This window comes from Planococcus citri, chromosome 1, assembly GCF_950023065.1.
Source record: "Planococcus citri chromosome 1, ihPlaCitr1.1, whole genome shotgun sequence".
NCBI lineage: Eukaryota > Metazoa > Arthropoda > Insecta > Hemiptera > Pseudococcidae > Planococcus > Planococcus citri.
In genome coordinates, this window is record NC_088677.1 from 70,455,741 (window position 1) to 70,468,448 (window position 12,708).

At 36.0% G+C, this 12,708-nt stretch overlaps 2 protein-coding genes across 3 annotated transcripts; both read right to left on the reverse strand.

The window, feature by feature from the left end:
• Nucleotides 1-1,890: 1,890 nt before the first annotated feature.
• On the reverse strand, nt 1,891-6,543 carry LOC135841550 (GRB2-associated-binding protein 1-like). Its single transcript, XM_065358594.1, has 6 exons — nt 6,221-6,543; nt 5,357-5,485; nt 5,088-5,277; nt 3,719-4,771; nt 3,443-3,639; nt 1,891-3,345 (listed from the first exon to the last, which is right to left on the reverse strand). Exons 1-6 carry the CDS (start codon nt 6,302-6,304, stop codon nt 3,055-3,057), a joined length of 1,944 nt encoding a protein of 647 aa, XP_065214666.1. The 5' UTR covers nt 6,305-6,543; the 3' UTR covers nt 1,891-3,054.
• Nucleotides 6,544-9,657: 3,114 nt separating this feature from the next.
• Nucleotides 9,658-12,314, reverse strand: LOC135841629 (malectin). 2 transcript variants are annotated; one of them, XM_065358719.1, is made up of 4 exons: nt 11,649-12,314; nt 11,394-11,573; nt 11,262-11,319; nt 9,658-10,132 (listed from the first exon to the last, which is right to left on the reverse strand). In XM_065358719.1, exons 1-4 carry the CDS (start codon nt 11,994-11,996, stop codon nt 9,915-9,917), a joined length of 804 nt encoding a protein of 267 aa, XP_065214791.1. In that variant the 5' UTR covers nt 11,997-12,314; the 3' UTR covers nt 9,658-9,914. The 2 variants fall into 2 exon arrangements, with proteins under 2 accessions (XP_065214791.1, XP_065214872.1); XM_065358800.1 differs by lacking the exon at nt 9,658-10,132 and adding an exon at nt 10,327-11,020 and having other exon boundaries at nt 11,649-12,308.
• Between the last annotated feature and the right edge of the window lie 394 nt (nt 12,315-12,708).

Here is a 12,708-nt window from a genome sequence, read left to right on the forward strand (position 1 = left end):
GTTTAAAAAAATAAATCAATTTGAAATAACAAAACAGTCCACTGTCCAAGCAAAAATTGACCGAAAATTTTAAATTTGAATAAAAGCCTCTTTTGCAAAGAAAATTCTAAATCATGGATACGTTTTTTACTCCATCCCAAGAATTAAGTAGGTAGGTAGGTACCTAACTAATTGTAAATTTCGAGAATTCATCTAGATGTTTTGTCAGAGTCAGACTAGAAATTCTGACATAGCCTAATATTGAAAATTAAAATATTGTGTGAATGTTAAATTGCTCGTTTTTTGTCAACGTTTTCAAAAGTCTGGTATAATTTTAAGAAATCTTTATAAAGTCGCAATTTTTTATGAGTTTTTGAAAAATGGACAAAATTTCAAATTTGAAAAGTCTTTGTTGACATACGGAAATGTTTTTTGCGCCGGAGGTCTGTTCAACGCTGACTTTTGACTGTTTCTGATATTATATACCTATGCCAGACATTTAAAACTTGGAAAACATTTTTATGTATCCCTGAAATCATCTCGAACACTCGAACTTTAAAAAATATTTAGAAGTAAGAATGGCCAATTCCTGGCATCATTTAGAATATCAATGAGATTTCTTCATTTTCATGTTTCTACAGCAAAAAAAACAGATCCATGATTTAAAACTTTCCTCGCAGAAGAAATTTTTCCTCCATTTTTTCTTAAGGTCATTGACTCATGTGTCTACTCTCTCAACGTCATAATTAAATTCATTCACCTGTGTGACCAGCTTCTTATAAGGTCATTGACCTAATCGTCTAGTCTCTCATCGTTGTCTGCCTGTCTATCAGTCTTCTTAAGGTCCATTAAACCGTCAGTATGGCTTCTCGAGGTCGTATGTCTGCTTGTCCGACCTCGTAAGGTCATTGACCTGTCTAACTGATTGTTTAAGGTCACTAACCTACCTGGTTATAGCCTCTCATATAGTCGCATATCCGATTTATTAAGGTCATTGATCCATCTGTTCAGTCTCAAGGTCATCTGTAGCCGTAGGTGTTCCTGTCTAGACTTTCAAGGTCATTGAACCGTATGTTTGGACTCTCAAGTTCACTGACCTGTCTGTCTAGCTTCCCAAGGTTATATGTCTGTCTATCACTATCTCTATTTCTATCTGGCTTCTCCAGATCATTTACCTGTCTGACCTTTCAAGGTCGTTTGGTCTCTGAAGGTCATTGACTTCTCTGTGTGGTGTTCCACGATCATATGGTCTGCCCGGCTGGCCAGGCTGGCTTATCAAGAGCAGTTACCTGTCTGGCCTTTCAAGTTGGTCTACCCGATCTCCAGATCTCTTAAGGTCATTGACCGTTCAGTGTGACCTCTCAAGGTCGTATGAATGTCTGGCTGGCTTCTTAAGCTCATTTACCAGTCTGTCCTTTCAAAGTCGTCAGTTCGCTCTCAGGGTCTCTTAAGGTCATTGACCTCTCTGTGTGACCTCTCAAGGTCGTATGACTGCGTGGCTGGATTCAGAGGCTTCTTAAGGTTATTTACCTGTCTGGTCGTCTGTCCTATCGTCGAGTTTCTCAAGGTCATTGACCTCTTCGCGTGGTCTCTCAAGGTCGTATGTCTTCCTGGCATGCTTATTAAGGTTATTGACCTGTTTGGCTTCGTAAAAGTTCGATTATTATCTCACCACTTTTTCATACACGTTTGGCGGGTTTGGCTTTAGCACATTTTGTTCTAATTTCATTACAAACTTACTTTTACACTTTTTTCTCATATTTAATGATATCGATCATTTTGTTCGAATTTTTACACAACTTTCTCAAAAATCATCGAAGGTGTCTCATCGTAAGCTAATGAAAATACATTTTACTTGCTTCGCTCATACTTTCCAGTTTCTATGCACTCGTTAAAAAAAATTCAACGTAATTCAACACAAATGTTATATAATTAAAATTTAAAAAATGGTACAGTATCGTTAAAATCTAAAAGTTATATCTTCTAGTTCGTAATTCGTAATTAATTTACCGAAAGACATGAATAAACTGAGCATAAAACGTAAAAAATATTTTCTTTCAAAATATTAATAAACATACCAATAGGTATTACAATATAAAATAATTGACTGTCGTACATTTCAATTGGAAGACCAACACTTATTACGGTACTTTATTCATTAATTAAAAAATTAGGCATTAACAAAAAAAAACTGGTACAATTTTTTACAATTCATATGAAAAAAAATCAGATCAAATATCAATTCATGGTACATTGCGCAGTGAAGATTTTTTGACTCGTCAGTAAATAATTTTATAAAAATTAAAAAACGATACAGATCTTGTTTTCTAGTTGAATTCTTCCAAAAAATCGTTATCTAAATAAAATTACCTAAAATAATAATAAAACTGATCGAGTGATTATTTAGATATTATGAATGATGAACGGTTAAAAAACGATTTATTTGTAATGTAGGCTAAAAGCATCGATAAAAAATCAAAAATGAGTTTACCACGTCTCCAAGTTTTACGGACTAGAGGTTCGTATTTATTTAATACTTCAAATTTAAAAAATATACTTTCATTATTGTCATCATTTTTTGAAAATGAAGCTCGCTAAACAATAAATTATTCACTTTCAAGGCGATGTTACTTTCGTGAAAATCGTAAATAAAAATTCGTTTATTGTCACATTAAAAAACCAACGATAAAAAATATCTACGGGACATTTCAAATAGAAAATATCACCTTTGGAAATACTCAGACAATAATTTATTAAAAAAAAATAAAATTTAAAAAAATAAGGCATTTTTAGATCCGCGACGAAAAAATTTCGACATTTTAAAAAAGCTGATCAACAGCAAAAGTCATCCAACTATCCTCGTACAAAAAATAGAAATTAAATCAATAATCGGGGTTTTACGGGTATGATTCGATCAAATCAAGTCAATTCGATAAATTATTTCACAGGAAGACAATCCAAGTTACAAATGAATGTAAAAATTCAAGGTAGTTGATCACTTCGAGTCTTCGATAGTGAATTGTAACTGTAAATCCGTTCGAGTCATTGAAAAGCTGCAGAACGGAATTTCTACCGTCACGATGAGGCAGACTCAGCGGCCATAAATCTACTTCTTTCTTCTTCTACTTCGATCCTAGTTCTGTTAAACGCTTCCGTTCTGATAAAGTCAACCGTTTTGTAAACCGTAGCTGTAGCAGGAGAGTGTACATTTTTCGTCGACTTATTCACCAATCCGGAAGCATTGGAGCTATCGCTCGAATCGAGATCCAAATCCAAATACTGGATTTCACTGAATTTATTCGATTTATCATTTTTACTACGAGTTCGCGTATGGTAGGTTTGGTTGTTGATTTGGTAAAACTGCACCTACACGAAAATGAAATACGATGGGATTAAAAATTGTGATCATTTCTGGATCAGGATTTAAAATAAAAGTGAAGAGACGAAATCGAATATACAGTACCTCATCTCTATCTTGATCCAATCGATCATCCGACGACGAATGTCTTCGATGCACTCGGCCAATGGTCGCTGATCCACTGTCGTAACTTTTGCAAGAGTTATTCGGTGGCGTAGGACTAGGACCAGCTCTTTGCTTCCTTCTACCAAGACTGCCTACCGGAGGCGAACAAAGTTTCAAAGCTCCGCTGGAGTTGTTTTCTAAATAAAAACAATAAACGTAATGAACGGATTGGTGAAAAAAGGTCGAATTAAAATGCTAAATAATAAACCAACTTACCATAATAACGCATCGCGTCTTGAACCGTCTTCAACGGTTTCAATTTTCGATCAATATTTGGCGGATATGAAGTCAGTAGAATAGGAGATGGCTCATTCGAACCTCCAGTCGAGTCTGAATATTTTCGTCCAGGTTTCAATTCGCGATTGACGGCCGGCGGAGTGGGTATAAGCTGGTTTCCAGTACTGAACGAAGGACTGGGAAGATTCGAATAAGTCAACGTGTTGGAGAAAGACACCGAACCGCTTTCAGATCTTGGGCTATCAGGTATGTCGTCGGAATTGGTGACGGTGAGGGTGAAATCATATCGAAAGATGTTATTCTCGGTTACATGACCTGGAGCAGCATTTGTATAACAGTGCTTTCCAACCGCTTTCTTGGCAACATCTAGATCAACGGGCATCTGATGAGATCTCGGTATATCGTACATATCGTCTTGGGTCGCCTCGGTAACAGGAGGATGGCCAGGTTCACCTGTCGTATCAACATTCGCCAAATGAGACGGTTTAGGTGGTCTGGGTGGCGCAGCTGCTGCCATCGGTACAGGACCTGCAACTTTGGCAAACTTCCGGTCAGCTTTTACATTGATAGCGGCTGTTCCTAATCCGGGGCTTTCTTCGCCATCGACCGAGCTATCCGATGGCCTAGGGAAGGTTTCCCAATTCACGTTTGGTTTCTTCTCCATGTGTGGTTTGCGGGCCGACTCGTCGTCGGTAAAAACGGATTCGCTGCCTGGACTCGGCGGTGGAGAAGAACCGACTTCCACCTGGATCTGAAGACGCTGAAGATTACGAGGTAAATCGTACGAATCCTGCCTGGGTTCGGTAACTGGGATACTGGTGGCTGCCACTGAAGGCTTGTTTACGTGTCCGTGCAGCAGTAAGAATTGTTTTAGGTCTTCGGCACTGTGGATCGGTTTACCACTGATGCATTCGCTGATCGGTATGTACGGTCCGGTTATTATGGTAGATGGGGTGACCGGTGGCGATAGATCTGTGACGCCGGTGGCTGCTTGCGAGATGTTGTCTCCGTCTCCGTAATATTCTTGACCGTCTGAAAAATATTATTCAATATTATCGAGCTAACATTTTTTTTCAATATCAGGGTTACTTTCTGAAATTAAAATTTTTTTTTGAAAAATGGCACAAATTCAATTTGAATTTTTTTTCAACTGGCTACACTGCCTTTTCAAAAATTGCCCAAAAAAATTACATCGAATTTGTTCTGTTTTTGTCGGTCACTTTTTCTACATTGAAATGCTTTTTTTCATATTTGGTCACTTTTTTCTAGTTTTTTGGTCAGTAAAGTTACTTTTCAAATTTTTTTTTCCTGGAAAAAATCGAGTACGAGCAAATTCTCTTCCACTAACCAGTAACCACTTCCTCTGTAATAAAGGGTTTCAAACCGCAAACGTGGCATACGCAGTCTACCCATTTATTCATATCATCTTCGGTTTCGGCAGCCAAATAATATATACGTTTTGGTGTACGTATAGTAAACATGTGTTGATATTTTTGCTTATGAGATTCGAATTGCAAACGTCGCAAACCAGCGTCCACCTGAAGATCAAAAATACCTATAGCATTAGTAAATCTGTGGGCTAAAAATGATGTATGTTCCGGTCATCGATTTAATTACCTGTTCACATTGATCCAGATCGATTTGCCCCTTCAATTTTCTACAATTCCTATCGGTATAATAAAATAGGAAATATTGACCAGGTAATTCCCCAGAATGTCGTAATATAAACCATCTTCTTCTCCATCGCTGAAAAAAAAAGAAGAAAATTTAATGATTCTATTAATGAAATAATAAAAAGAAAAAGATTCATTCGAAAAAAAGAAAAAAAACGTGATGCAGATGGTTCTTCGAATTCAAAAATTTCTGAATTTTTTCGTCTCAAACTAGGTACACTTCCTACGAAAAAAATTTTCTTGTATGAAATTTTAATTCTTGATACCTGGTTCCAAGATATGTATGCATTTTCAGCTGTTCACACAGACAACTCTCACTTTCATTACATGGACATGGACACTACTTTTCATCATCTGCTCACAGGAAAGTACATACTATAATATGAATATGAAGGATGGACGAATTTTCACATCTCAATTTCACCGCAAACCGTATTACAAGGTATAAATAGCCAAAAAGAGAAAAAAAACAAGTCACCATGACTGACTGACATAACCGATAATCTAGCTTCGTTAAAGGACTGTCTATGTCTACCATTAGCAGATATAAGCGAAGTTATTCAATGAATTTACAGCTGTTCTCGATTTTCTTTTTACATCGATCAACTTTATACTTGAAAAGCTCCACTTCTGAGAGTAATTTTACTCAAAAATACACGTGCTTCGGCAACCCATTGACAACAACGACGAATGAATGAGACAGATGATGAGTGTAAATGAATGGATGGTGATTATGAAAGCGTTATCGTAATATGACACGAATTACCAATTGTGTTATTTCATTGAGATGAGCAAAATTGATACTTACAGCTCTCCATATCCGAGTAGTTGGCGGTGATTTTGTTAACCAGCCTTCGCTGACCGTTTCGAAGTTATCCTTATTGGGCATCATTCTGAATACGATCAGGTTCCATTTACTCAAGACGAAGATTCGTCAAACTAGAGCCTTTAGCACGAAGATTGAATCAAAGAATTACTTTGATACTCGCGAACAAGTTCTACAATAAAATACACGATTTTGATACAGAAATTCCTTATTTTAAGGATCAAATTGCAATCTGTGTGAGAATTTTGAATTTTGAGCAACAGATGAGTGAGATGAGACAGACAAAACAAAAACACAAACACAAACAGAAGAATTTGCGATGCACACACTCACACAGACACACTAGTCTGCGGCATGAATCACCGATAATAGCAATTTTGTCAGCTCGTAGGTGGATGTGGTGCAATAGATCGTTGTTTAGAGATTGAAAATTGAATAAATTAATTAATTAAATTCATTATTTTGTTTCAGTATTCAACTTCATGGTTCTATATCTATTCTGAAATGGACATTTTTTTATTCGAGTAGCTGACAGGTCAGACGAAATCGCAGATTTTGCGTTCCAACCGGTTCCAACATAGAACTCGCACAAAATTTTTCAAACCGTACAAGGTCGACCGAAAGATCAGGCAAAAATTTATCACCTGTCAAAATTTCAAGTGCTGAAGTGCGTTTTTCGATTTTTGGTGAATTTTTGAAAATCAATTAATTTAGGCCAAAAATGAGGGGAAAAATCAAAATGTTACCAAATTGACCCAAAAAGCTGAAATTTGAAATATACCCTATTTTCGACATGTCAAATCGATTGGAAACTGTTTCAATCCGTTTTGAGCAGTTCTGGAGCCTCCAGCAGATTTTTGAAACTCGAAATTTCCACAAAATTTTATCAAATGGAGTTGGATAACCGAAATTTACTCTGTAAACTAATTTCAATACGTTACGAAGTACTGCAGGGGGATTTCAAGTCGTTTTGGATCCTCCAGAAATTTTTTGAAAATTACTGGAGCTTCCAGCAGATTTTTTAAACTTTAAATTTTTACAAAATTTCAGCTAATGAAGATGGAAAGCTGAAATTTACTCTACACTGAACACTCCAATTTAACACCCTCTGAAGACGACTTCAGGTGGGTTCAAGTCATTTTGAAGCCTCCAGCGACTTTTTGAAAATTACTGGAGCCTCTAGTAGATTTTTGAAACTTGAAATTCCCGCAACATTTTACCAAATGGAGTTGGCAAGCTGAAGTTTACTTCGCAAACTAATTTCAATGCGATATGAAGTCGACTACATGGTGGTTTCAAATGGTTTTGAAGCTTCCAGCTACTTTTTGGAAATTTCAATTTTACAAAAAACGCCATACGACCTTTCAAAAAGTCGCTGGAAGCTCCAAAACGACTTGAAATCCACCAGCAGTCGATATTAGTTTGCAGAATGAATTTCGACTTTACATCTCTGTTTGATGAAATTTTGGGGAAATTTCAAGTTTAAAAAATCTGCTGGGGGCTCCAGTAATTTTCAAAAAATCGCTGGAGGCTCTAAAATGACTTACACCCACCTGAAGTCGTCTTCAGAGGGTGTTAAAATTGGAGTGTAGAGTAAATTTCAGCTCTCCATCTCCATTTGATGACATTTTGTCGGAATTTCGAGTTCTAAAAATCTGCTGGAGGCTCCAGAACTGCTCAAAACGGTTTGAAACAGTTTTCAATCGATTTGACATGTCAAAAATAGGGTATATCCCAAATTTCAACTTTCTTAAGCTCAATTTCCTTTTTGGCCTAAATTAATTGATTTTCAAAAATTCACCAAAAATCGAAAAACGCACTTTAGCACTTGAAATTTCGACAGGTGATGAATTTTTGCTTGATCTTTCGATCTACCTTTGTACGGTTTGAAAAATTTTGTGCAAGTTCTATGTTGGAACGCAAAATCTGCGAATTCGGCTGACCTGTCAATCAAAATGGCCGCCATTTTGTAGGGCCACTTTTTTTTTTGAAGACAAGGGCTAGAAATGTTCCTTAGGTGAGTTAGGACTCTCCCCTTTTAAGAAAAAAGTTGCCCCAGAGGATCGAGGGGGGTGCAATAGATCCTTAAGCGGGTTCCCCGACTAGTGGCATTTTAATATATTGATAAAATGCGACTATAAAGTTGTATTGTATTAGTAATCAGACACTAAAAATTCAAAAAGCTCAATAATCAATCAAGTACGACCAATCAGGATTCAGGACGTGGCATTTTGAAACATTGACGAAATGTGTTCATGTTCAAAAACTAAAAAAGTTATAGAAGAACCTAAAACAGCTCAATAATCATTTTCGATCAATCGGAACACAGAATTTTTAAATTTAGAGCTGAAGTAGGAACAATAAGATGGACCTGTGTTCATTGAAAATTCGTTTAATTCAAACAATCAAGACGTGGCATTTTGAAACTTTGACGAAATGAGTTCAAAAAGCTGTATAAGAACCTCAAACCACTCAATAATAATTTCAGACCAATAAAAACAGAACATTTTTAAATTTAAAACTAAAGTAGGATGGACGCGTAATCATTGAAAATTGAAAACGTTGTATCAAAAGCTAAAAAAGGACACTATAATCATTTAATCAATCGTCAATGTCGACTATACGACCAATCGAAACGTGGAATTTTGAAATTTTTATAGAATGCAGTTATATGAAGTTGTATTAGACACTCAAAAAGCTCAATAATCGTTTTCGACCAATCAAAAACAGCATTTTGAAATATAAAAGAATGTGTTTTTTCTTTTTTGCCAAGAGGGTAGGCTTCCGAAAGAGCGTGAAAATTGAAAAAAAAAATTGAAAAGTTGCTTCCTCAGCTCGGAAAAGGTCTAAATGGTGTAATTAAATAAAATTCGAACGAATAAACTTGTGTACCTACCTAATTAAAATCGTGGTGCCTTAAATTGATTTCAACTTAATACAGTTTTTGCGGTTTCTCAAAAATTTTCAAAAATATCAGAAATTCAAATTTTTTGCATCTAGAATAATCGAATCCCATCAAAGGGCTGCCAATGCAGTATATCACGAATTTCATTTCGTAGATATCTTCTACATAATATGACTAATATTATCCCTCTAATGGATAGTTTTCTTTCACGAGAACTATTTTGTATTTTGCAAAATTGCAACCATAAAACTATTCTGAAAGGTATCTCAAAACAATGTATTGTTCGAATGAATTACTCGTCTTTTCGTGTCATAGAACCGCATATTTGAAATATTTCCATGATTTCAACATGCTAGCTGTAATACTCGTATAATAGAAATTTCAATATCACGCTAATAATAATACACCATTCTTCGTAATATTCGAAATTTAGCATCGTCCTCGAAAGTTTAAAAATGCAGAAATCGAGCCGAATACTCTTACTCTATTCTATATATCCATCAAAATATCGTAATTAAAATCGAAAACTTTAAAAACTTTATATAAAAAGATGATAAAATAAGTAGTACAGATTATAAACAGTCAGTGACGAGATACGACTCGATTACGATACAATATTAATGACCAAGATGAATATCAGTACAATACTAATTCCCTAATGACTAGATACTTTCAGTTCAGTCCGGTTCTAACTTTAAACCGGTGATTTCGCTCTCCCTTCGGCCTTCATCCTCCAGGGACAGGGAGTACAAAGCAAACCGAATTCAAAATTTAAATCCTGCAGAACGTATAAAATATGCTGAATATGGCGAACATCAACATACACATAGGCCACATCATCGTAGGTTGTTCGGTGGCATATGGATCTCGAGCCGGCTGCGTTTTCGAACTAGCGCTTACTTTTTTAGCTTTAGTGTACTTTATCTCCGGATACTCGAATTTAATTTTCTCTTTATCGTCCGCTTTCAACGTAGCCAATTTTGGGAAATCTGAAAAAAACACGTACACCAAACGGAAACGGATATTAATCATAATTATCAACTCGTTTTATCAGAAAAATCAACTTTTTTATCACTAAAATTATACGACTTGATTCGGTCGTCATTTTATCTAGTTTTATCGGAAAAATACACCATCGAGTCGAAATGTAAAGCTTTTGAAAAAAATAATAAAATTCAACTCGTCACGAATAGATAATTTATTACTCGTTGACACCGTCGTCATCGTATTAATATCAATACACGAATAACAAAAAAAATACATATAACAAAGACACAAAATACATATGAATATAACGAACGTTTAAAAATAATAAGGCACGAATAAGTCGCCCAAACAGAGAAAAAAAACACGAAAACACCGGCGGTATTTTTTCATAAAGACTATTACGAGAAAAATAGGGTAATTGAGATGACGAAGAACACGCAACAACTTCTCTAACGTGAGTTTTAAAAGATAGTATTTTCAATCCAGAAGAATAAAATCTGGGACCAGAGAATGACTGATTAATCTCTAAAGAATAGAAATATAATCGATAAAATATTATTCTGACTAGTTTTATGGGTACATTTTTAGGTCAGACGACTAGAATAACATTAAAAAGTAATTATCGACGTTACTCACGAAAAGAAGAGGTTTTGTCACCGAGTCTGTAAAAAAAAAACCTCATATGGAGGGTTAAATTTTACAAAGGCAGTAAATTATAGGAATTACAGGTAGAATCGAGACTAGTATTGGCCAAAAAGTGGTTAACAGATCTTGGTAATTGTAAGGATCTTCTCGGGTAATACGCGGTTGATGGAATGTTTTTCTTTCAGGTCGTTCGCGTAGATGGTAAGGTTTCTCTTCTTCCATCAAAGGACGCAATTTCGGTATATCTGTAACAGTTGCCAAAAAATAAACGTTTAATCGATTTAGAATTTAGGTACGCGAACGACGACTTGTATTTCATCGAGCTTTACATTTCGACCGACAATGTAATGTAACCGAACACCTGCTCGACTGCTGGATGTCAATGTCACATTACAAATTCATCAACACGAACAGCCAACACTTGCGAGTTTACAGTGTCGTAATTTGTATTTCAATAACAAAACATACAATTGACAAATTGCTTACCATCGATGGTTCCCTTGTAGACGATAACAGCGTTGACTTTCGGATTATCTTTACGTCCCTGCGGATATTAAAAACGTTATTAATTTGAAAATTTAATTAGACTATGATGGAGATAAAATCCGGCTAACTTACCTTTAAAAATTCCACTTTGATTCTGCCATTATTGATGAATGATTCCATATTATTGTATACGAACGCGTTGTCTTTGATACTGAACTGGATGTATTCATCGTGAGCTACACCTTTGCCAACTTTATCGTAAATATCGAGATTCTCAATAACTCGCATACCGTTTAACGATACATCGAACACCTGAGGGAAAAAAACACCCTTCTGATATTACATCTTCTTGTCATTGGGAATGTAAAAACTAATCGTTGCACATACCTTGGAGTTACGAGTATTGAAATAGACTTCGCAGAACTTCAACACGAGAACATAATCTCCATCTTCGCTGATGGGTACCTCGTAACCGAACGAATTATGATGGTATCTTTCCACTTGATACAGTTCGAAATCCTTTTCAGGAACTCTACGAATAGCTAGAGATTTACCATAATCCGATGAAATGCCAACTTTACCGTGCAGCGGATCTTTATCGTAGCGGATACCCAGACTATCGTAGTGCACATCGCCGCCGGCGTTCACAGCGTATATCACTCGATTTGGATCGAAACCATTAACGCTCAGTGATGAACATACGATGATTAGAAGAAAACACCGAATTGGATACATCTTAATCTAACGCACGCGAGTGAAGGACTACCTACAATCCGCCATATAAACTGAACTGAACAAGTGACCATCGAGCTTCGAGCTAACTGCGATACATCATTACAGCAGTTTTTTCTATCTCGATACCGATACGTATATGAGAGCCGCGAATGATGACGGTACCGAAATAGTAGCGAACGTGTACGAACCGTTCGGACTGCGACTATTCATATTAATTAATTTAATAGCCAACGAGTTTGTTGCACGACGATTATCATGAAATTTTTCATATCTATTTTATCGAAATGCGGATGCGGTTATTTTTTTCTTCATTTCTTCCTCTCTCTCCGCTGATCACCACCGGGAAAAATCGAATGCGAAATGTAGGCACAGTTCAAAAGGTGAGACGTGCGGAGCATGAAATTAGAGTCTGTTTTGTAAGCTCGCAGGTGGATGAGGTGCATTTTGATTTGATTTTTGCCAAAAAAATAAAAATACAAGAAAAACTTCGGTAAAAAGTAAAAACAAGAGCTAAAAACTGTAAAGTCAGAAAGTCTCGTTTTTCTATTTGCTAGTAAAACAGTAAAAGTTGTCCTTTTCCACGGTAGAAAATTAAAAAATTCTCAAATTTTTTTTCTGACCAAATTTAATGTAATAATGTAAAGCATCCAAAGTCCAAACCAAGCTTCGCTTTTTTCAGGTTCACAATAAAAATGCAAAAATTTCTCACTTC